Genomic DNA, 24,903 nt, shown 5'->3' with positions numbered 1-24,903 from the left:
AACTAACTATATTAGAAACATTTTTTATTTTGCACAGCCTATCTATTTACCTAGTGTTTATTTTTACACTGAACAATTCCTTTAAGGCCCCTCACATTCCAGGAGAGGATCGAGATATTAGCCATAACGTATAGTTGTAGGTATATGCCAAGCCAGAGGAAGTGTCCATCCAGTCAGGTACATCAGTAAGAAAAACATATAAAGTGCATCATGCTTAGATACCTTGCCATTCAAGATAGAGTAAATAGTCTGCGAAGTACATTGATACACAAACCCAACATATATACATCCCCAACCCTCCCTACTCACCCCCCAAACGTGGGTGAGTCCATTACCCATAACACTCTAGAACTATAGTTGGGGTTATCCCCTAGACATCTGCTAAAAAACAGTCCCTATCCGGGAGTCTAGGGTGGCTGTTGTGCTTAGTAACTGCCTGCTGTCAGGCACCGAGTTGGAATATTAGGCAGTTGCCCCGTAGAAAAGGCCAGGTATAGCCCACAATGGGGTCTCAATGTGGCCAGGGAAGAAAAAAATAAAAAGGGGGGGGTGAAAAAGAGGGGGGCATTATGTAAACTGTAGGATTATTTGCTTGTTAATAAGCCCCTTCAAGTCAATTGTATCTCCATTTTGTTGTGGGTAGTAAATAGTGTCTTCAGAACATGTACTGATGAGTCTTGTTCTATCCAAAGTTAGGTGATGGTCATCGGATGGTCAGATCTACATCACAGGTATCCAAGTTGGCTTGGCTGGGACATTCGCAGCCCTGTAGAGTAAATTTGGTGTTAATGCATTTGGCTCAAACTGCAAAAGTCGATAGGGTGCCAGAATGGGTAACGGAAACAACAACTTGTAGAGATTCCTGTAGGCTGGACCAGAATTGGGGATACTAGGAGATCGCTGTCTAGTCAGGTCTGGGATTCTGGTTGGGAGACCGGCAAACACCTTGTTGGTTGAGCCAGTCTTCTGCTTCTCTAGGCGAGTTGAAGAAGTGCGTGCGGTCGCTATCTTGAATGCGCATACGCGCAGGATATTGCATACTGTATTTGATTTGCGCCTCTCTAAGGCGGGCATTTACCCCTGCAAATTCAGGCCTCTGTTTTTGGATGCTGGGGGGAAAAGTCAGGGTATAGGGATACAGTTGTCCCCTGGTAGCGGATCGGACCTTTCACTCTGGTTGCTGTAAGGGCCGCATCCCTATCTCTGTAGTTGAGTAGTTTTAGGAGAAAAGGGCGCGGGGGGCACCCGGTAGTGGGGGTCTTGTTGGGACTCTATGGGCTCTTTCCACAATAAAGACTTGAGAGAAGGTGTTTGGGGCTAGAGTCTCTTGGAGCCAGCCTTCTATAAACGATGTAGGGTTGTTTCCCTCCACCCGCTCAGGCAGACCTATTATTCTGACGTTATTGCGTCTTGACCTATTTTCTAGGTCGTCTGCTTTATCAACGGCTGCCTTCAGTTGGGTTTTCATGGCCTGCAGATCCGTTTGAAGCGGGGGCATGGCATCATCAATTGCCGACACCCTGGTTTCTAGGGCAGTAGTGCGCTCCCTCTGGCGCAGCAAGGATAGGTCAATTTGGATTTCCTCAAGTTGTGCTGTGGTGGATGCGCGGCTCTCCATAATTGCGGATAATATGTCTCCCAGAGTGGGTTCAGGAGGTGCTGCCGATGGGTCCAGGGTTGGGTCTGGAGGAGAGGATGGCTGAATGGCCTGGTTAGGAGATGGCGGGTGTGGTTGTTCGCGCGCAAAGCGCTCGAGGCGAGAGGCAGTCTCCGGTTTTGGCTTGGGGTTATTCCTCCTCATCTTTGCCAAGGGTTCCGGGTAAGAACAATATCCTGATTAGCGGAGTGACGGGGTAAATAGCAGGGTATGTGTACTTGGTGCTCAGAGCATTAAGCAGGCACGTTTGCTCACGGCGTCATCTTGGTCATGTCCCCACAGTGGCTATATTTAAGCGTTCCCCCTGTGTGGCTTACTGGTCAATAAGGTATTGCAGAATTTTTATGCCTTGCCTGGTTGTTTGGGCTTTATTTATTGCGTTGCAAAATATTATGGCATTTTGTGTTTGTGCTTGGGCCTTTAGGCTGGGGCATGTAGGTGGAAGCGTGACTAGGTATTATATAAGGTACTGTAGCGTTGTAGAGTCAACTTATATTCTTTGTCAGGTTGTCTGGAGCTGTATATTGGGCTGCAAGGTATTATGGCCTTTAATAATAGGGCCTAGGCCTTCCCATTGCGGTGCTTACAAGCGGTAATTAGCCCCTTGATATGCAAAACTTTTAAATAAATTCTGTAATATTCACTTTAATCACATCTGAAATGTTTGATTTAAAATTTTACACACTGAGGAGCAGAGGGGGTAAATCAAAGAAAATGTGTCTTTGTCCCAAACATTATGGAGGGCACTGTATTGATGAATCGGTGACTCAGGAGATAATTTAAAAGAGGCTAGAACATATAAAGGTAAATAAAGGTAGTATCCCAGGGTGTTAAAAGGGGTTAACTCTGTGATTGCCAAACCTCTTTCCTTTTTCAGCATTCCTTGAGCTTTGGCATATTGTGAGAGATTGGTGAATTGCTGATGTGGTGCTGCTATTCAAAATGGGAGCCTGTTCTCATCCTGGAAGCTATAGGCCTTCTAGTTTACATCAGTGGTAGGAAATCATTGAAAGGGGTAATAAGGCAAAACATATTTGATTACATTGTAAATCCCAATACTATGCCAGCATTATTGCATGTGTAATAGATAATGGCAGTGGGTGTGATAAAGACTTTGCCAGACAGAAGGTTACTGGTTAAATTAAGCAATATTGGCCTGGAACATATTAATTGTACTTAAAAGGCTGAAAGATAGACTACAAAGAGTGGTGCTAAATGCTTTTTAATTTATTAATGATCTTTAGGTGGGCAATAAAAGTATTCTGTCAATTAAATTGTGCAAAACTATAAATTCCATGCGGGCACTTTGCAAAGCAATTTGACTAAATTGGAAAACTGGGCAGCAAGCTGGTGAATGAGGTTCAGGGCTGATAAGTACAAAGTTATACACTTTGGTATAAAAGTTATACACTTTGGTATAAATAACCAAAATATTAATTATACAGAAAATTACAGTGTGTTGGGTTGTCGTTAACTAAGAAAGATCTGGGATATTTGTGGGTAGCAAGGTAAGGTCATTCAGTGGATACTAAAGCAAATAAAGTACTGTTTTAAATAAAATGGGCATTAACGCAAGAGAGGAAAACATAATTTTGCTTCTTTATAGGTACTTGGTAAGGTCTCACCTAGAGTATGCAGTGCAGTTGGGATCTAGTCCTTAATAAGGATATAAATGAGTTGGAGAGAGTGCAGAGACGTGCAACCAAACTGGTAAAAGAGATGGAGGATTTAAACTATGAAGGTTGACTGTCAAGGTTGAGATTGTTTCCGCTTTTGAAAAAGCTCATGCAAGAGGACATGAGCAGGGCTCTTTTGCCCCCCCCCCAAAAAAAAAACAATCAATGCACAAAAGAACATCCCTCTAGACTAGAGAAGCAAAATCATATAAATAATAGGTAATACTATACATATAAATCAGGGATCCCCATCCTTTAGAACCCGTGAGCAACATTCAGAAGTAAAAGGAGTTGGGGAGCAACACTAGGGGTGCCCTTATGTTGATTGTCAACCTACATTGAGGTTCTGTTTGGCAGTACACTTGGTTTCTATGCAAGCAAAACTTGCCTGGAATTCAAAAATAAGCACCTGCTTTGAGGCCACTGGGAGCAGCATCCAAGGGGTTGGATAGCAACATGTTGCTCACGAGCTACTGGTTGGGGATCACTGATATAGATCAATATCAGTATACACAAATACTACAAATGTTCTGCAAATTATATGCTTATAGATGGAGCTCTAAGTGATGCCATTACCAATGTCGGACTGGCCCACCGGGAAACCAGGAAAAGTCCTGGTGGGCTCAGGAGTCAGGGGCCCTCATGCTGCTAGACATTTGGCCTGTTGCATGGCCATTCCCTATTTCAATGAGAACTAAGTGGCTTAATAGATGGAATAATAGATTGAGGAAAATCTTATCATACTTATAATTTCTCCAACTCTCCTGGCGGAAGTTATGGCTAATAAAAAAGCCATTTTCCATGTAACGAATTTTAGAGGGGCCGTTTCCAATGGCTCAAAAGGCTCCTTTGTTAGGGCCTGAAGGACCAAAGACAGATCCCAAGGAGGAATTCTTTCTTTTTGTTTTGGTCTAATTCGTCTCAGAGCCTGAAAAAATCGAACAATCAAAGGCTTAGAAGTCCATGCCTCTCCATAAAGGGCAGACAGAGCTGACACTTGCCCGTTGAGTGTAGACACACTCAATTCTCTTTCCAAACCTTCTTGGAGAAATTCAACAATATTCTCTGGAGAGGTGGTTTCATAAGCCCTGTTGGTCTTTGTGCACCAATTGAGATAGGTTTCCCAGATTCTGTAATATTTTTGTGATGTTGATGGTTTTCTGGCTGCCAGCAATGTATCTATTGCCTTTTCTGAAAGACCTAGACATCTCATATTCAGCCTTTCAGTCGCCAGGCCCGTCAACTTCCAACTTTCTGGTGCTGGGTGAAACAGTGGACCCTGCCGTAACATCCTCAAATGTGCAGGGATTTTGAATGGAGGAGCTTGCTTCATGTTGAATAACTGAGGAAACCAATTCCTCCTGGGCCACCATGCTAAAACAGCAATCACCTCTGCTTTGTCCTCCCTGATCTTCCTGAGGAGTTTGGGAATCAAAGGAATGGGTGGAAATGCATAGGCCAGATTGAAGTTCCACTGGACTCTGAAACAGTCTTGAACTAAGGCCCCTTTGTTCTTGAATCTGGAACAGAATACTGTTACTTTCTTGTTTCTTGAAGTCGCCATCAGATCGATCACTGGTTGGCCCAGAACCGCCACTATAAGATTGAAAGTGTTCTGATCCAATTCCCATTCTCCTGGGTGAGGATTCCGACTGAGCCAGTCTGCCCAGACATTCATTTTCCCAGGAACATGAAGAGCTGTCAGATCTGTAAGGTGAACTTCTGCCCACTGGAAAATCAGTTGCGCACTCTGCATTAGGGATCTGCTTCTCGTGCCACCCTGTTTCATCAGGTATCTCACCGTAGTCATATTGTCTGAGTTGACCATGACAGCTTTCCCTCTGATCACTTTCTTGAATTTCAGAAGAGCTAGACGGACTGCCATAAGCTCTTTCCAATTCGATGAATACCTCATCTGATAGGATTTCCATCTGCCCCAAACTGAATTCTGTCCTGTATGGGCTCCCCATCCTATCTTGCTCGCATCTGTTGTTAGATGTAGCCATTCCGGGGTCTTCAGAGACTTTCCCTTCAGCATATTCTGAAGATTCTTCCACCACAAAAGGTTTTGCCTTACCTCTTGACTGATCTCTATGACTTGGAATTCGTGTTTTCTGTTCCATTGTCTCAGAAATTCCGACTGAAGGGGTCTTATATGGTGTAAGGCCCAATCGACTGCATCTTTTGTTGCCACTAATTTTCCCAAGGGTTGTTGGCATGTCAGTGCTGTCGAGGCTGGAAACTTGGAGAAACTGGTCACTAATTTTTGGATTTCGACAGCTTTCTCCGGAGTAAGGAAAATTCTGAAGCTTACTGTATCCAGAATTAAACCCAAATAATTTAGCCTTTGGGTGGGAATGAGAGAAGATTTTTCTAGGTTCAAAATCCATCCGTGTTGTTGTAGAACATTTTGTACTATCAATGATTGACGAACTAGGGTTTGAAGACACAATGCTTTTATCATTATGTCGTCCAAATAGGCAAAGATTTCGATGCCCAGGGACCTGATCAGAGCCAGTATAGGAGCTAGAACATTCGTAAAAGTTCTTGGCGAAGTGGCTAAACCAAAAGGTAGAGCTGCATACTGGTAATGTCTTCCCAGGATGTAAAATCGGAGGAATCTCTGATGAGCTGGGTATACTGGCACATGCAAATAGGCGTCCTTTAGATCTATTTTTACCATCCAATCGTTCGGTCTTATCATCTGGGATATTGAACGAATTGTCTCCATGCGAAATTTTCTTATCTGTAAATATCTGTTTAACCTTTTCAGATTCAGGATAGCTCTGAATTCGCCTGAATATTTCTTCCTGAGGAATAAAGGGGAGTAAACCCCTTGTCTTATCTCGCTTGGAGGAACTGGTACAATTACTTTCCCTTCTAATAATTGGAAGATGATTGATTCCAGAGCCCTTTCTGCTTCCTGATTCTTTGGTTTTCTTGAAGATACAAAATTTGGCGGAGGCAAGCTCTTGAGTTCTAGACAATAGCCTTGAGACACAATTTGAATCACCCAATCGTCTGAAATAGTTTGAGCCCAAACAGCTTGAAAGTCGAGTAGTCTTCCCCCAACCTTGTGCTGCTGGACTCGCGCACCTTCATAAGTTTTTTGGTCTTATCGGGTTTTCCATCTTTTTGGTTTCTTTGAAAATACTGACTTTTTCCTTTCCAATAATTCTGTCTTGAAAACCCTTTGCCTGGTCTGTAGGATTTTGCTTCTCTAAAGGACCCTCTTGGAGTTCTATTGCCAAAACCTCCTGTTTGTTTCTTCTCTCTTTTGTCCTGTGGTAAAAAGGAAGATTTACCTGCGGAAGCTTTGGAAATTATACTATCTAACCTCTGTCCAAACAGCAGGTTACCTTCAAAAGGAAGAGAACAAAGATTATCTTTTGAAGGCGTATCAGCCATCCAGTGCCTTAGCCAAAGAGAACGTCTGGAAGCAACCGCTAAACTCATCCCTTTAGCTGCGAACATAACTCCATCAAGAGAGGCTTCAGATACAAAATCATTTACTGCTTTAACTTTTTCTAACATCTTTAACATGTCATCTCTGCTGGTCTTTACTTTCAGAGCTTCTTCTAGTTCTTGGATCCAGATTTTGTTAGCTCTAGCCAAAGATGTAATGGCTATTGCTGGTTTGCAAGAAGCCCCAGCCACTAAGTAGGCCTTCTTCAGAATAGTATCCTGCCTTCTTTCCATTGCATCACGAAGTGACACCCCTTCGTCAACTGGCAGCGTGGTCTTCCTAGCTATCCTAGTAATGGAAGCATCCACTTTCGGAGCAGAGTCCCAATCTTTTACTTCCTCATCTTTAAATGGGTACATCTTCTTTATTCTTCTATTTAGAAAGAATTTCTTATCTGGTGAACTCCATTCTTCCTTAATCATATCTTTGATCACTTGATGCACAGGAAAAACTTCATTTTTCCTGGCGGAGGTTCTGAACATCAAATCTTCTGCTTCCGAAGTTTTCGCTGAACCAATCTTTAAGGTTTCCCTCATGGCAGTAATGAGGGGTTCCACCAAATCCACATTGAAAGAAACTTCTTCTCTGTCATCTGTTTGCTCATCCTGAGAAAAATCTGAATTACTCGAAATGGGAGATTCTGATAGAGATACACTGTGACTGGTTGCGGTTGGTCTCCTGTCACACTTAAGAGCAACCACTTTGGACATAACATTTTCAGTTACTTTCTCAACCACATCATTCACAGTTTGATCAAAAGATGATTTCATCCATTCCATAAACATCTCTTGTGAGGTGGAAGGTCCTGCTAATTGGTCCAGACATTCCTGACATAACTTTTTATTTATCAAAGCAGGATTGTTGCAGGAAAGGCATTCCTTCCTAGAGGATTTACTTCTGACCTCTTCCTCTCTCCTTTTACCAGGGGAGCTCCTGCAACAATAACATCAACATTAGTATGATGATAGCAAAGGCTCAGCTTTCACTGTCCACTCACCCCCTTGACGTAGAATGAGATCGCCTCCCAGAGCTCATAGCTGTTAGGGAACAGAGTAACAAGTTAGATTCTCATACCTGTTTAGCTGGTGTCAGCAGCATTAATTCCCTAGGGATGCACTTACTGCAGTGACTTAGTCCCAAACTGGAGGCTTTAGCTGTTCTCCTGTTATTTCTCTGAACGAGTAGCGGGGAAAATCCAAAGAGAACCGCTTCCTATGCGCCGATTTCAAATCTCCCGCAATAGTGACGTCACTTCCGCCCATGCGGTCCGTCTATGCGGTTCAGGATGAACCGCGACTTACTGCGCATGCGCTCCTCAGGCAACCGGAGCATTGCGACTTACTGCGCTGGTTAGGCAACGAAAGGCCATGGCGCGGAGCAGGCCCTGCAGGGACACACAAGGCATTACGCAGGTCCCCCAGCATCAGTGGACAGAGCCCAGTATCCACCGGATTGGGTGAGTTTCCTGACGAGGGACAGGAAAAAATAGGAGGACGAGTCAGGGGTAAGGGAGGTCTTTTATTTTGATGTAATTTCCTGTCCGCTCATGACGAGGGGGGGTTAACCCATTAGTGCCCACTGCCATGTGAAGGACCAGGAATATAGTATGTAAAGAAAAGAGACTAGGGGAATAGAGGTTGAGTGAGTATAATAGTAGTGAGAGTGGGCCCCTGGTCTAAGACTACTTGGTGGGCCCCTAGTCAAATGTTTATGGGTGGGACCCATGGTGTCCCAGACAGACACTGGCCATTACTCCATTACTAAGTGATGTAATTCATTTCACAACTCACTGAAACTTGTTTTTGCACAATGATCTCCCCTTTTCTTCAAATGGAACATGGAAACAGATTTGGACAATGCCGACATGCGTGTTAATTTATGTGAAGACAAGAGAAATTTAGATATGTAAAGGTACTTAATACAGAAAAAGACATGTTTTGTAAACAAATAGGAAAAAAACACGTTTCTAGCGCTGACGACACTTTCGTGGTATCAACATACCTATGTCGTTTCTGCGAAATGTCTTCTCTTCCTTTAAAATTGTTACTGCTCAGTTCAAATAAAGTTATACGTGTGCTCAAAGAAAAAATAAGTAGCGAGAGATGCCGCGCATGTCCTTTTAGAGGTTGTCATTTCCTTTACAAAAATAGAGAAAAGGGGGTGGTCTATTTACGTCTGTACGGAAAGCGTAGTGGTTTGTTCAGTCAAAGAGTTTAGAGCTGCATTGGGGACATGGCTTTGCTGAAAGTGGCACCGTCAAGGCTTCTTAGCAGAGCACTGCAGTTAACCAGTACACTACAGGTAAGCAAGTTTGGTGCGGCGTGAAGTAAATCGCCAAAAGCCTAGTAACTTCTGAAATTAACGCCGGAGGCGGGACTAATTTGACGTTTGGCCTGGTTGAGATGAAGGTCACCTCCTTGTTTTACTGTATATTTCCGTGTGACGTGTTGAGGTCCGATGTTTCTGGTTATCGTTCGTGCGAGCCAGTTGAGGTTCATATGTTGCCTAGGTTAGGGATTTACTTAAATAAAATTAATCTTGCATTTTACAGTGGAGTAAGGTTCCCAGTTAACACTAATATAGTTTTTGGGGCTCAGAGTTGACCCTCAGACTTCCTCTGTCTCCCTAGTGTAGTGATGAAGGTTTTGAACTGCTGCGATGTCGATGTCTTTGTTTTTTTTCTAATGGAACACCGTTTTCTGAAGTCACAATTTCTTGTGAATCATGAGGTTTTACATTCAGTGAAAAACTAGATCTTATGACAGGTGAATGGGACATTTTGATTTTTGGTATTTTCTGCTCCATTGCAGGGTAATTTTCTAAAAGATTGGGGGGTTGCCAGTGCTGTTCTTTTAAGTCCATTGTTTCGTAACCTTTTTCTCTGAGGATCTCAAATAAATTACATTTTTTATCTTGAAATTTTTGTGCCCACAGGAGTTGCAGGCTAACAGACCCTGCAGAATAGATGGGGTAGAGGCTTTAGCCCTAACACCAGTAAAGGAGTTCCTTTGAGGCCTTGTCCCTCTTCAACTTGACCACTGTTAGACATTAGTTATTTATTATATAAGTTATTCCACCCTTCAGTGGCGTAACTAGATATTACTGGGCCCCACAGCAAATTATTTTTCAGGCCCCCAAAATGTTGAGGTTGACTTGTTTCTCCAATATTTATTGAAATTGTATATGAATTAGGGCCTCATGGGGCCCCTATACCTCCTGGGCCCCCCTGCAGCCGCAGGGTCTGCTTCCTCTATAGTTACGCCCCTGAAACTAGATATTACTGGGCCCACAGCAAATTATTTTTCAGGCCCCCAAAATGTTTAGAGGTTGACTTGTTTCTCCAATATTTATTGAAATTGTATATGAATTAGGGCCTCATGGGGCCCCTATACCTCCTGGGCCCCCCTGCAGCCGCAGGGTCTGCTTCCTCTATAGTTACGCCCCTGCCACCCTTGATTTCTTTCACCTTTTTCTTTCTCCTTTAAACTTGCATTACTTTAGCATTCCTCTATCCGTTCTCTTTCTGCTTTCTTTTTAGATGCAACAGGGGACAAAACTTTGCATAGATTTATTCTGACACCTTCCAGGTGCATCTCCATCTTTTCACACTTTCCTTTAGGAACCCCTTGCTTATCTGTACAGAGCCTTGCATAACCTGGATTTAAAATTAATTTTATTTTTTTAATTTGAAGGCAGAATTGTGACACCTATCAAAAAGCAGACATTTGTTTGCTGCATAAATAACCAATAAGTCAGTACTCGCACAGATTTGGCTACAATTACAACAGTGACTATAGTCCACATATGCAGAAGTCCACAGCCACAACATGAGCAGAGAGAGATGTTTGGTACTTACATCTCATAGGTAATATCTTTGCTCCCCAGTGGGCTCACTGACTACTGTCTTCAGTTTATGTAGTACTTGCCTGCATGGCAAGTTCCCCTTTCTTACAGGTGTCGTACCTGTGATTGGATATTGGTGCTGAGCACAGGGCAGGTATAATGAGGTATTGTTGCTAGATATAAAGTAAATGCCTGTAAGAACAGGAGGCACTTTCCATGCATTCAAGTAGCAAATGGATATAAACAAGTATGAGTGGATTCAAAACAGTGTAATGATTTCAGCTATGGCAACTTTAACACACACAAATCTGTGTGCGGATCCGTGAATATAAATTTGCTGTTGCTGAGGGACTGTGCCGGGTCAATGGAGAACCAGCACCACTAATGCAGAATGTGTGATGCGATGTATCTATTACATAACATTGGAATGATTTCAGTTATGAACATTTTCAGGTAACCTCTTTGATGTGGAAAGTTGATCAATTAGTGCTGGGGACCACCATGGTGGAAGTCTTCATAACAATTTACAAGTGTGAATATTTTTGTCCATAGCAAATATGTCACCGTTGTGGATTAAACGGTCAAAGGTATCTGAAACATTACTTTTTTTGTGACATCACTCCTGTTTTTAGTATCTTGACATTGCGTTTTGGAACTGTTAACTGTACTACAGGATTCTGTGCATAGCCAAGTACCTAAACTGGAACATAGTTTTACTTCCTTATATTCTATAGGTGCAGTGGGCAAAAGAAGCCCTCAATGAAAGCAAACACCCGATTGGTTGCCATGGTCAGATTTTCCCAGTATGAATAAATTAAGTCCTGTGTATTAAGGCTACACAGAGGTGGCTTTTGTACAAAGGAGAAGTGTTGCAGCCCCCACTATATGTGGTACTCCCACATATAGTGTTTTGAATTTGATTTTGCCAAATGGATTCATGCCATCATGGATTCCTGGACAGTGTAGGGACTATGTTACTCAAACTGTGGGAGATTGGTAGAGTGAGTAAGCAAGGAGACTGTGAGAGTAGGTGTCAGAATTAATAGGCCTCTTAAATAGGACCTGTTAAATAGCCATGCTTTCTTCAAATAATCAATTAAGCAAAGTCATAAATGTAAGGCAGTAATAAGAATTCACGGTGTATAGTTCAAAGTATCATAACGGTGTCGGTATATGTGGGATGACGAAGATTTTTTTATCTTTGAGTTACTATGCCAGGGTCATTGGTAGGACATTCAGGGCAAAGGCTGCCTTACAAACAAAACCCTGCAGAATCATGCACAGAGGTATACCGGCCAATGGAGATGGCAAAGTCTTCTTCTATGGATATTTTGTTTGAAACAATGTTTAGATCAGAATATATATAGATATATAGATTTGTGTGTATTTATTTATAAATACAATTTTAAAAATAGGAATGCATAGATCATAGATGAGTTTTATTTATTATTCTCTAAACTCATATTTTGATAAATCTGCCCCTTAGTCATGTGACTTGTGCTCTGATAAACTTCAATCACTCTTTACTGCTGTACTGCAAGTTGGAGTGATATCACCCCCCTCCCTTTTCCCCCCAGCAGCCAAACAAAAGAACAATGGGATTGTAACCAGATAACAGCTCCCTAACACAAGATAACAGCTGCCTGGTAGATCTAAGAACAAAACTCAGTAGTAAAAACCCATGTCCCACTGAGACACAATCCGTTACATTGAGAAGGAAAAACAGCAGCCTGCCAGAAAGCATTTCTCTCCTAGCCCTTGCAAGCCCTTGTACCGAAGATAAAGACAAACTAAATTAGAATGTATGAAGAATCAATATGCTATAATTTATGAATTTTCCAGAAGCAGTCACTTTGTTTTTGCACTTATAGTGCAATATCAAAAAATTTGCTTGCTTTTTTTTTTGTTTAAAATTATTTGGAAAGATATTAAAAATTGTTATAACAAAATATCCTAAAGCACACTTAGGCAAACTGAATTTAATTGTAATGCAAAATCCTGCAGTCTGGGGTCTGACGAGCGCTTGCTTTTATATTGAAGGCTGTGGGCCTTCATATAGATGTCCACTTTATCCACTATACTGTATGTACAGGGCCAAATTTTAATTAAATTAGGTCATGCAGTGATTTTAATGGAAACATGCAAAATGGTGAACCCTTTAAACACAAGCTAAGAAAGGATATGCACTATATATTGTACTCGCCATTTGCATAATAGATTCTACACACATCTAAATCATTATTCTTCTCCTGTGTGTAACTACTGAAGCACAACGGGTTGGGTGCAGGTGCTGAAGGGTAGGGGTAAAGTCAGGTGCACATCACCACTTCCTTGCTACGGATGCCTGTATGCGGCACTCTTCCTTCCATAGTGTTTATTCAGTTCTTTCACATCACTTTCCAGGAAGAAACATGTCCAGAATCCAGAGGAGGTCTGGACTGCAATCTGCAATGCGGTTCTGTTTAACAATTGAATTTCTATTTCTTATAGGGATGCACCGAATCCAGGATTCGGTTCGGGATTCGGCCAGGATTCGGCCTTTTTCAGCAGGATTCGGATTCGGCCGAATCCTTCTGCCTGGCCGAACCGAATCCGAATCCTAATTTGCATATGCAAATTAGGGGCGGGAGGGAAATTGCGTGACTTTTTGTCAGAAAACAAGGAAGTAAAAAATGTTTTTCCCCTTCCCACCCCTAATTTGCATAGGGGTGGCCTCTGGTACGGTGACCACTTTATGGGTAAAAAGGTCCCCTGCTATTTGAAATTAGGCCCAATGAGTCTTTGGCCGGACGGTGGTGTGAATACTTAGGTGATGTATGCCATGGTAAACTAATCTCCTTTGCACAATTAAAGGACCAATTCCAGATTCCACATAACCAATGGCTGACCTTTCACAAGCTCAGCCGTGCTCTCAATGTCACACACAAGCACCGCGACATATCACTGTTCACACACTCCCCCTTAGGAGAGGGGACATACAAAAGGTCTGGTCACTATGTTATATGCGAAGTTGCTACAAGCAGTGCACGTAAACAACCTAGATGGGCTACAATCTAAATGGGAGGTGGACGTGGGCACGATCCTAGATGAGGAATGGCAAGAAGTGCAGGAATCCCCTCAGTATTCCCCAACCACAGACTATGGTTAATTCAATATACTTCACAGGGCTTACTACACCCCTGTCAGACTTCACTACATTAATGCCAACGCCCCAGATGTTTTCACTAGGTGTGCTCTGGACAGGGGAACCTTGCTACACATGTTGTGGAGCTGCACTAAGCTTACTACATACTGGAGGGAAGTAATAGATACCTTAGAGGGAATACTTCAGGTGACCATGGCCAGAACACCATAATACCATAATACAAGACCTGAAGTTAAATCAATATCAGTCACTTTTCCTCCTTGAGGCATTATTACTAGCTAAAAGATTAATCACCCAAAACTGGAGAGCAGTGACTCCTCCTACCTTCTCTACATGGAAAGCGATAATGCAGGATACCTGCAACACTGAGTATTTAATGTAATTAAAAAGTGGAGTCCCCACCAAATTAGATAAAATTTGGTGAGACTGGACCGACGTTTACCCCCAAGACAACCTCTAGCAGTTTAAGTCGAAAGGGTTCAGGAAAGATAAATGGTGAAAAAACTGCACATATCCTACTAGGTCTAAATTCCTCATCGGGGGGAGACCCCAATAAGGTCAAAAAATTATGTATCTATGACAAAATGTTAGATGCATGCTATGCTTTTTACACTCAGTTTTATTTAGACATGTTACATAATGTTTTCCTTTATTTTGATTTTTCATTGTAAACTGTTTGCTTTTATTCACTCAATAAACTACCCAAATTTTTTAAAAAAAAGTGATACTGACACTAAAAAAAGTTCAAAATATTAATCAACATTAAAAGTTACATATAGGTAACGATGATCATTTTTTGCTGATAGTTCTGCTTTTGTAAGGAATTACTTGAAGTTCCTAAACCTGACTGTTTTGCCAACCTGACTGTCCCATATCAGTCTGTCAGTTTCTAATGCTAACTGACTCCTGCTGCACAAATATGGCAGCCCCATCATACAGGAACATGAGGGTAAGAAAGATGATGTAAAAGCATCGGGCAAATACTTTTATGGCAAAAAAACTCTTTTTAAATTGTTGATGTGCTCTGTAATTCTTATAGTGAGTGGTGGGGCAGGACCTAAACAGAAAGATATATATATAGTACAGGTATGGGAGCCGTTATTCAGAAAGCTCTGAATTTTGGAAAGGCTGTCTCCCATAGACTTCGTTTTATCCAAATAATCCACATTGTTAAAACTAATTTCCTTTTTCTGTGCAATAATAAAACAGTACCTTGTACTTGATCCAGACTAAGATATAATTAATCCCTATTGGAATCAAAATCAATATTTTGTTTATTTAGGATAGAACTACGAACTACATGGGCGATTTCCACTTGTTTTCAGAGGTGTTGCGTCAAAAATAGTGTGTGTGTATATATATATATATATATATATATATATATATATATATATATATATATATATATCTCTCTAGTACAGGTATGGGACCTGTTATCCAGAATGCTCGGGACCTGGGGTTTTCCGGATAACGGATCTTTCTGTAATTTGGGTCTTCATGCCTTAAGTCTACTAGAAATTCATTAAAACATTAAATAAACCCAATAGACAAAAGACATAGTTAATAGCTCTTAAAGGGATATTTTAGAATTAAATAGACATTGTTACTCAAGTAACATTTATGCAAGCAACCTGTTAGCAACTAGGTTTTCATTTTAAATTTTGTAATATTACAGGTATGGGACCTGTTATCCAGAATGCTTGTGATCTGGGGTTTTCTGGATCTTTGGATCTACATGCATTAAGTCAACTAGAAAATCATGTGAACATTTATTTCAGAACTCTCACAAGTAACACCTATTTTTTTTCCAGAACTGCACAGCAACTTCTATAGCAGCAAGGCGTAACTTTCACTTCACAGTATATGGAAGGAAGGACACTTCAGCAAAAGTTTCTGATTCGGTAAATTTCCTCTTTTGATAAACAATTTGTATCCATGTTCAGTCCACTAATTGTTATGTTACTTTTGTAACCCAAACCATATGCTGTCTGATGTTGATGTTTTTCCGTACTTGAAAGCACCATGAACCTTTAGGGCTAGTCCACACGGGGAGATAGCGACGCGATGCGCTTTTCAACAGTCGCCTGAAAATGCCTCGCCAGGCTTTTTCATGCGACTGTTGAAAAGCGCATCGCCTCGTGTGGTTAGCACAGGCGTTTTTACATAGGCGCCCATACAAAACTGTCGCCTGCGCCGGTCGCGGCGCTTTGTCGCCGCGACCGCAAACGCGTCGCTATCTCCCCGTGTGGACTAGCCCTTAAGGCTACTGTATGGTTCAACAGATCTTAAAAGATATAAATTTGTTGTTTTGTTTTACTTTAATATTTATTTTAGCTAGTTGCTTTGTAAAAGTGAAGCTTTATCTGCAACAGGTGGCCATCTGTGGCTATGGTTGTCAAGGGGTTAAAGGGGTATTTCCATATAACCATTTTTCCATATTTACATATACTGTCATTTAAGTCTACTAAAAAAACATTAAACAAACCCGATAGGATTGGTTAGCCACCAATGTGGATTTATGCTACCTTAGTTAATATCAAATGCAAGGTACTGTTCTATTATTAGAGAGATAAAGGAAACCAGTTTTAAAAAGTAGAATTATTTGCTTAAAATGGCAATTACCCTCCTATAATTTTGAGCTTTCTGAATAATGGGTTTCTGGGCAAGTGGTCCCATGCCTGTACTATATTTATAAGATTAAAACACTAAACGTTTTTTCAGACAAAGCTGGCTGATTACATTCACTGAATAAATCCCTATCTAAATTGAGTGCTTGTGCTTCGTTCTAGTAATGTTGGTAATACTGATAGTTAAATGAGTTTGTCAGTGAACTAATTTGTGTCTGTATGCTATCTACCCATAGTAAGCTCTTCATGACAGGAATCCGTTTCCTACTGTCTTTGTTATCACATGGCACTGTCTCTCTGAATTGCTTGTCTTCTCTGTGTGTACTTTTGTAAGATTTACAGTGCTACTTACGCTCTATAAATAAAGTTATACATACATACAGTGGTGTGAAAAACTATTTGCCCCCTTCCTGATTTCTTATTCTTTTGCATGTTTGTCACACTTAAATGTTTCTGCTCATCAAAAACCGTTAACTATTAGTCAAAGAAAACATAATTGAACACAAAATGCAGTTTTTAAATGAAGGTTTACGTTATTAAGGGAGAAAAAAAACTCCAAATCTACATGGGCCTGTGTGAAAAAGTGATTGCCCCCTTGTTAAAAAATAACTTAACTGTGGTTTATCACACCTGAGTTCAATTTCAAAGGTTATAAAGCCATTTCTAAAGCTTTGGGACTCCAGCGAACCAAAGTGAGAGCCATTATCCACAAATGGCAAAAACATGGAACAGTGGTGAACCTTCCCAGGAGTGGCCGGCCGACCAAAATTACCCCAAGAGCACAGAGACAACTCATCCGAGAGGCCACAAAAGACCCCAGGACAACATCTAAAGAACTGCAGGCCTCACTTGCCTCAATTAAGGTCAGTGCTCACGACTCCACCATAAGAAAGAGACTGGGCAAAAACGGCCTGCATGGCAGATTTCCAAGGCGCAAACCACTTTTAAGCAAAAAGAACATTAAGGCTCATCTCAATTTTGCTAAAAAACATCTCAATGATTGCCAAGACTTTTGGGAAAATACCTTGTGGACCGACGAGACAAAAGTTGAACTTTTTGGAAGGTGCGCGTCCCGTTACATCTGGCGTAAAAGTAACACAGCATTTCAGAAAAAGAACATCATACCAACAGTAAAATATGGTGGTGGTAGTGTGATGGTCTGGGGTTGTTTTGCTGCTTCAGGACCTGGAAGACTTGCTGTGATAGAGGGAACCATGAATTCTACTGTCTACCAAAAAATCCTGAAGGAGAATGTCCGGCCATCTGTTTGTCAACTCAAGCTGAAGCGATCTTGGGTGCTGCAGCAGGACAATGACCCAAAACACACCAGCAAATCCACCTCTGAATGGCTGAAGAAAAACAAAATGAAGACTTTGGAGTGGCCTAGTCAAAGTCCTGACCTGAATCCTATTGAGATGTTGTGGCATGACCTTAAAAAGGCGGTTCATGCTAGAAAACCCTCAAATAAAGCTGAATTACAACAATTCTGCAAAGATGAGTGGGCCAAAATTCCTCCAGAGCGCTGTAAAAGACTCGTTGCAAGTTATCGCAAACGCTTGATTGCAGTTATTGCTGCTAAGGGTGGCCCAACCAGTTATTAGGTTCAGGGGGCAATTACTTTTTCACACAGGTTTGGATTTCTTTTCTCCCTAAATAATAAAAAACCTCATTTAAAAACTGCATTTTGTGTTTACTTGTGTTATCTTTGACTAATAGTTAAATGTGTTTAATGATCAGAAACATTTTGTGTGACAAACATGCAAAAGAATAAGAAATCAGGAAGGGGGCAAATAGTTTTTCATACCACTGTACATCTATTTCTACTAAATTTTCTTGTTATGGCATTTTTTACAATGAAATTATGAACCTCCTTAACAAACATACACACCAATCATGGTAAACATACAAACACTCATTCACTTAAAGGTGCTGACAACTTTTACCTACATTATTTTTGAAAATGTGTACTTTAATAAAAAATAAGATTTTCAGGGGTACTGTTAGGGGTGTCTTACAACACAGCTCTAGACATAACATACCTAGATTAATTGGCAGCAGAGAAAAATTATGTGCACTTTTTTTCTTTTTAGTGTCCCTACAGGCTACATACTTTGGTATATCTATGCATATTAGGCATCAAACCTCTGGAGTTCATATTTAGAAAACGTATTGTTTTGTGTTATCCACACATCAACATTGTTAAATTTAAGTACAGGTTTTTGAATGTGCCGACAACTCCATTAATGCCAATTTTTTAATTATCCAAAAGAGATGAACTAACAGAAGATTTATTAGTTTGTTATTGAGCTAGGCGCCTAACGTGCATTTCACCTAACTTAGAATTTAGCACCTATGAGTGGTTCTTCATGCACAATAATTAATTAATATATATATTTTTTTAATCTAACGATTTTTCATACGTGATCACCCGTTTCTCTATTTTTCCACACTTAAAGGGATTGTCGTAATTTTTATGGTGTCGTTTTTATTTCTAAATTATACCTTTTACACTGCAAATAATTCACTGTGCCATGTAAAATGTCATTCCTAACCCAACAAGTGTATTTTTGTCGTTGTTATATTGGTGGGTAGACCGCCATCTCAGGTCATTTTGCCTGGTCATGTGCTTTTAGAAAGAGCCAGCAGGCAATTGTTTCTTCTACTCATGGAGTTTTACTATTGATTGCTGTTCTTGTATCTACCACAGAGCTGTTATGTGGCTATATGCATGGAGAAGTGCAGTGCAGCAGTAAAGAGTGACTGAAGTTTTATCAGAGCACAAGTCACATGACTGGGTGCACCTGGGAAACTGAATATATCTAGCCGCATGCCAGATTTCAAAATTAAATATATAAAAAATAATCAGTTTGCTCTTTTGAAAAACAGATTTTAGGGTAGAAGTCTGTTGGTGCAGCACTGTTAACTGATGAATTTTGAAAAACACATGACCATATCCCTTTATTTTATTCTTTACATGGATGGTGTTAAAAGTCCAATGAAAAAAGTACTTCAACTCAGACCTGCCGAGAACATGTAAAAGTCAATGGCAGATGTCCTGTTAACAGTTGGAAGATTTGAGTTGTGCTGGGTTTCTGAAAAAATCGCTATCGGGCAATTTTAAAAAAAAATATATATTTCAATCGCAAAATCCAAAAAAAAATTGGATGATTTGTTTTTTTGATGATTTTATCGTGACACTTTGTGCACAAGAAAATTTGTGAAACTCTATTAAGTAGGGGAAGGGTCGGATTTGGTCGGAGTAGTTTTCAGAAAATAGTGAGAACTTTTTGCAATTTGATAAATAACCCCCAAAATATAATATAATATCGTAGCAATATTAAACATGACATTTTATAAGTACAAGTTTAATTTTAAAGGAGAAGGAAAGGCAAAACATAAATAGCCTTGTATCCATAGTCATAGTGGACATAGAACATACTGACTGTTTTTAAAGTTTTCTTCCTGGTCTCATGTAGAAGCAACTACACTCTCAGAAGACTGCAGCGTCTGACTCGGGTGACGTCACGATTTTTGCAGTCATCTTCCTCCCTGCTGCCCGAGGCAGCCTTGAGACGCATTGGGCAGAATTTCTGTTCAATGCGCATGTCTTCAGGAGCTGCCTTTCTCCCGATAATGATGACGTGCATGCAAATGATGCTATGCGCGCATCATCATTGACCCTTATGCCCACGCCCCCACCCAATCAGATAACAAGCATCTGGGAACTAAGGAGAAGCACGGGTATTTTTGTTAAATTATAGTGGGGACAGCAAACCGTTATCATCAAGCGCTTGTAGTGCGCAGCACTCCTGGGGTCAAGTTTTTTTTATTTTGCGCATGCTCAATAAGCAGATAGAGGAAAAGGAAACGTTTACTACCTTACCAACGTGGCGCCTGCGTGCCTGAAAATGCGAGCCGAATAGGGACAGGGATTCTACGCAATTGGATTGTCGTATGAGAGTTGCAACTATAGCGATTTAGGAGGTCTTGGGTAGTACATTACAGGTAGATAGGTAATGATTTTTGCCTTTCCTTCTCCTTTAAGGTTCCTCCATATCACATGCTTTTGTTAATTTGTGTAAACTGGCCAACAAGCTGCTCAGTAGACCCTTGGTGTTCACTTTTAGTATGTTTAATTTTGGTACATAATGTTTTGTAGGAGATGGCATGCTGTAAAAAGGAAGCTCTGTGTTGAGAAATGTAATAAAAACAGCGAAGTTCAGCAAGGCTTTGCATTTTGCTAGTTTGGAGTAGAAATACATATTTACCCATTGTGGATGCAGGAGTGTGGTTTTCAGGGTCAGCACACTTTTCTGCAGCTTTTACCACACATAAAACAGGCAACATGTTTTTAAAAACAGGATCTACAAGATATATGTCAAGGTTTCTACATGCCATAGATAAACCAATGCATCAAACTGGCATTTATATTTAGGATATTTTATTTTGGCTCCTAGTAATATGTGGCAGAGAAGTGCTGCAAAATGGAGGCTTTGAGGCGATTTCCATAAATTTCCTCAAAATTTACACCTTTATGAAAGGTTTATAGTTTGAAGTAGAAAAACATTTTTACCCATTTTGGATTCTGGAATATCTGCACTTTCCAAAAATATATGTATGCATTGGGTACAGCACTTTTTATGGCTATACCCCACATTAAATGCAGTAAATGTGTTAAATTGTAGTAGCTGAAATGACAAAAATGATTGCTTATATGACACATTAGGCATCAGTTGTTCAGTAGACCCCTGCCATTCATATTTAGGATGCTTTTACCTAATGATGGTTGCTATGGGAATCTTTACTGGTGATGTCTGTATCCAGTGTTACTAAATATGCCCCTCAGTCTCTTGCTCCCCTTTACACATAAGTTTGACTAGTGTAACAGCACCCCAAAAACAGACTAATGCCCTCAAACTCACCACTCTCAGACTTGAGAGACAGCAAAAAAGTGCCACACAAACATTGTTCCACAGCAGTCATGTTAGTTTACCCTAATTCACCAAACCCTTCAACAGCAAAAAGGGTTACATTTAAACAAGCTTTCTTTCTGCCAACAGCCAAATTGCTAACATTTCAAATGTTTCTTTTGAGCTTGCAGTGAGTGAAAGGAGAACTAAACCCTAAAAATTAATATCGCTTGAAATGCCATATTATATATAATCAATTTACTATACCAGTTTAAAGGATAGGGAGTGTCCATGTGATTTACATGCTCAGTGTGCTGTTTAGAAGCTTAGCGGTGGTTGCATTGTGCTGGTTTAGAAGCCCATAACACAATGTGTAGCATTCCTGTGCTGTTAGTTTAGTTCTCCTTTAAGGCATACCTATGCAAAAAATTTTGTGTGGGTTCTTTTAGAGCAGCAAGGACAAACTCAAATGTAATATTTAATATTACAACACTGCATATATACATATATACAATTTGAAGTGGCAGCATTCACAGGGATTAAGAGCACAATAATAGTGAAGAAAAAGAGAGGTTTAGTGTGTCAATTGCAGTTTCGCACAGCAACTTTCATCATGGAAACCAGAATTATGCAAAAACAGATGCTTAAAAAACAGTATTTAGTGCTGAACCCTGCTACTAAGCAACCAGTTTTCCTGTGTCACCTTGCATAAAAATAATATACTTAAGCCTCCAGCACATATAAGGTATGATTGCTGCCTATAGCCTGACTCCCCAGAATTTTCCGTTTTTTGCTCGTCACCCATCAAGTGCCAAGACACCTTTTCCAGGGACAGTAGTGCTTGATAAAATGCCATGTGAGGCCTGAAACGTCAATGCAATACAGGTATTTTTAATTTAACAAGATTAAGTGATGCTGTTCCAATTAAATTCTTGTCGTATTTGCCAGTGGTAAGTGGCCACTGGAGAACCTGGCAATATAGTGTAGAACATGGAAAAATCAAGCAAAGAAAGTTTTTAAGTGCTGGTTTAGAAGCACATTTTGTGTGGCTATAGCTTATCAGGTGTATCAGTCTTAAAGGGGTTGTTCACCTTTAAATTTGCTTTTAGTATGATGTATAAAGTGATATTCTGAGACAATTTGCAATTGGTTTTCATTTTTTATTATTTGTATTTTTTGAGGTAATTAGCTTTTTGTGCAACAGCTCGCCAAATCTGGTTGCTAGGGTCCAAATTCCCATAGCAACCTTTCATTGATTTGAATTTGAAGACTAGAATATGAATAGGAGAGCCCTGAATAGAAAGATGAGTAATAAAAAGTAACAATAATAATACATTTGTAGCATTGGTCTTTTAGATGGGGGTCAGTGATCCCCATTTGAAAGCTGGAAAGAATCAGAAGTAAAAGGCAAATAATTCAAAAACTATATAAAAATAAATAAAAAATGAAGACCAATTGAAATGTTGCTTAGAATTGACCATTCTAGAACATACAAAAATTTAACCCCTTTAATCCGGCATATCAAAGAAGTCCATAAATGAAACAAGCTTATAAAATGAGCAAACAGTGTAACTTAATGTATGATTCAAGATCAACTAGATATGAATGCACATCATATATGTCTATTGTGGGCTATTTTATATTAGAGGTTTTTATTATATAGTTCAACAGAGTCAAATGAATCTTAAATTTGATTCCTGTTTATCATCTTTGTTAAATGTTAAAAATGTTGTATCCTAGAGTGTATTTGTTATACACAGCACTAATTACTTTTTTAATTGTTAGCAAGCTTCTCTTGGCTATTACTGTTCTTTTCCATCTCTATTTTAGAGATGATCGTTAGTGATGGATCTGACTCGCTTCACAGAAAAATGCATTGAAATCTAAGGTTGACTTTTTTTTTTAAATATACGCAACAATTCTTTTCACCCATTGGAGTCTATAGGTGTCTTTTTCACAGTGATATGTGGCAAAATATTTTGCTCATCACTAATCGTGTCATGTTTTGTTTTACCTGTAATTTAATACTTGAGTCAGTGATTTGTTGTATTTGTGAAAAATCTAGAAGTTTATTTAAGATCATGGTTTATTATGTTTCTTTTATATCACCAGATTTCAACACAGTATCCTGTAGTTGATCATGATTTTGATGCAGTTGTTGTTGGTGCTGGTGGTGCTGGATTACGGGCTGCGTTTGGATTGTCTGAAGCTGGCTTTAATACAGCTTGCATTACGAAGCTGTTTCCTACAAGATCTCACACTGTTGCCGCACAGGTAAGTGATATATTGAGGAAACTGAATAAAATAGTGTTAAAATGTATTGCTGTTACAGGGATAAGGAGAAATTAATTTGCGGAGTACCACTGAGTGTGTAGTAGAACTACTATCACAATGAATGACAACTTTCCTCGTGGTTCTGATAAGTAACAATACTTAACGTGCATGTATTATGTCATACAATTCATTAGTTAATTAGGAATAGTAACATTTTGTAAAGGAAAACTATACCATCAAAATGAAGATTTAAGCAACATATAGTTTATATCAAATTAAGTGGTGTTTTAAAGAATCTTACCAAGCTGGTTTAATTTAAGTAAATATTGCCTTGAACCACCATTTTATGATATTCTCTGTGCTGCCTCAGAGATCACCTGACCAGAAATACTGCAACTCTAATTGTAACAGGAAGAAGTGTGGAAGCAAAAGACATGTGACCTAACATGTATGGTTTGTTTGGTTTATTTCTGTGCACCTCGAATCCTAGGATCCCAGGGGAGGGGCCTTATTTTTTTTAAATCTCAATTTTCATTTATGATTACCCAATTGCACATACTACTAAAAAAAATATATCATTATGAAAATTGTTTATTTACATGAATCAGGGTTTTACATATGAGCTGTTTTATTCAATATAGTTTTATAGAGACCTACATTGTTCTGTGGGTATAATTTTCCTTTAAGTAAATAACCATTCAATCCCAGACAAAGTTAATAATCTTTAATGTTTTATCCATAGTAGTGAGGTAGAATCCCTCTTCTGGTTGTGTACTGTGTTTTAAAGAGGAGAAAAGGACAAAGTGTACTCGACAGCCTCTTACATGTTTGTTGCAGTCTCCTGCTAGCTGTCTTTCTTGCTAAAAACTGGAAGTTCCGGCTTAATAGTATTTTCATGTTGCTCTGTTCGATCTTTTCCATTTATTTTCCTAAGCTATGAGAAGGAGGGAACTTAAGCACACTGACTTTATTTGGGTTCATAACATAGGTACTGCACATCGCTCAAACATTTCCCAATCCAATTTTAGTAACTTTGGTTGTTGATTAAAACACAAACATATTTTTAAAGAGCTACAAACCCTGTAGGTATACTTTAGGTATACTTCCAAGCAAAGCGAAGTTACACTTGCGATGCCTAATTTGCATACGCGTCAAGTTAAAGTACAATAGACATATATGTAGCAGCAAATACATTATACTACACAAGCCTGGGAAACCTTCATAAATTAAAATAGAGTTGTTATTTTGCCATATACATGTGCCCACTGTATAGTTTAGGTGCCATATGTTAGGAAATGTAGGGGG

The 24,903-nt window shown here is 39.8% G+C and overlaps 2 protein-coding genes across 2 annotated transcripts in view; one reads left to right on the top strand and one right to left on the bottom strand.

The window, feature by feature from the left end:
• Nucleotides 1-8,934, bottom strand: part of ccdc127.S (coiled-coil domain containing 127 S homeolog) — a 32,003-nt gene extending 23,069 nt beyond the window's left edge. Inside the window, exon 1 of the mRNA XM_018269375.2 lies at nucleotides 8,801-8,934. The gene's annotated coding sequence lies outside the window, so the exon portion shown is untranslated. The remainder of the gene's footprint in view (nucleotides 1-8,800) is intronic.
• Nucleotides 8,935-8,999: 65 nt separating this feature from the next.
• sdha.S (succinate dehydrogenase complex subunit A, flavoprotein (Fp) S homeolog) overlaps nucleotides 9,000-24,903 on the top strand; it is a 60,076-nt gene continuing 44,172 nt past the window's right edge. Inside the window, 3 exon segments of the mRNA NM_001087301.1 lie at nucleotides 9,000-9,100; nucleotides 15,599-15,688; nucleotides 23,437-23,598. Coding sequence (NP_001080770.1) covers nucleotides 9,032-9,100; nucleotides 15,599-15,688; nucleotides 23,437-23,598 — 321 coding nt within the window. The 5' untranslated portion in view covers nucleotides 9,000-9,031.

This window comes from Xenopus laevis, chromosome 6S (genome assembly GCF_017654675.1).
Source record: "Xenopus laevis strain J_2021 chromosome 6S, Xenopus_laevis_v10.1, whole genome shotgun sequence".
NCBI classification, from domain to species: domain Eukaryota; kingdom Metazoa; phylum Chordata; class Amphibia; order Anura; family Pipidae; genus Xenopus; species Xenopus laevis.
Note: the sequence above shows the minus strand (reverse complement) of the source record. Positions and strands in the feature narration are given on the sequence as shown.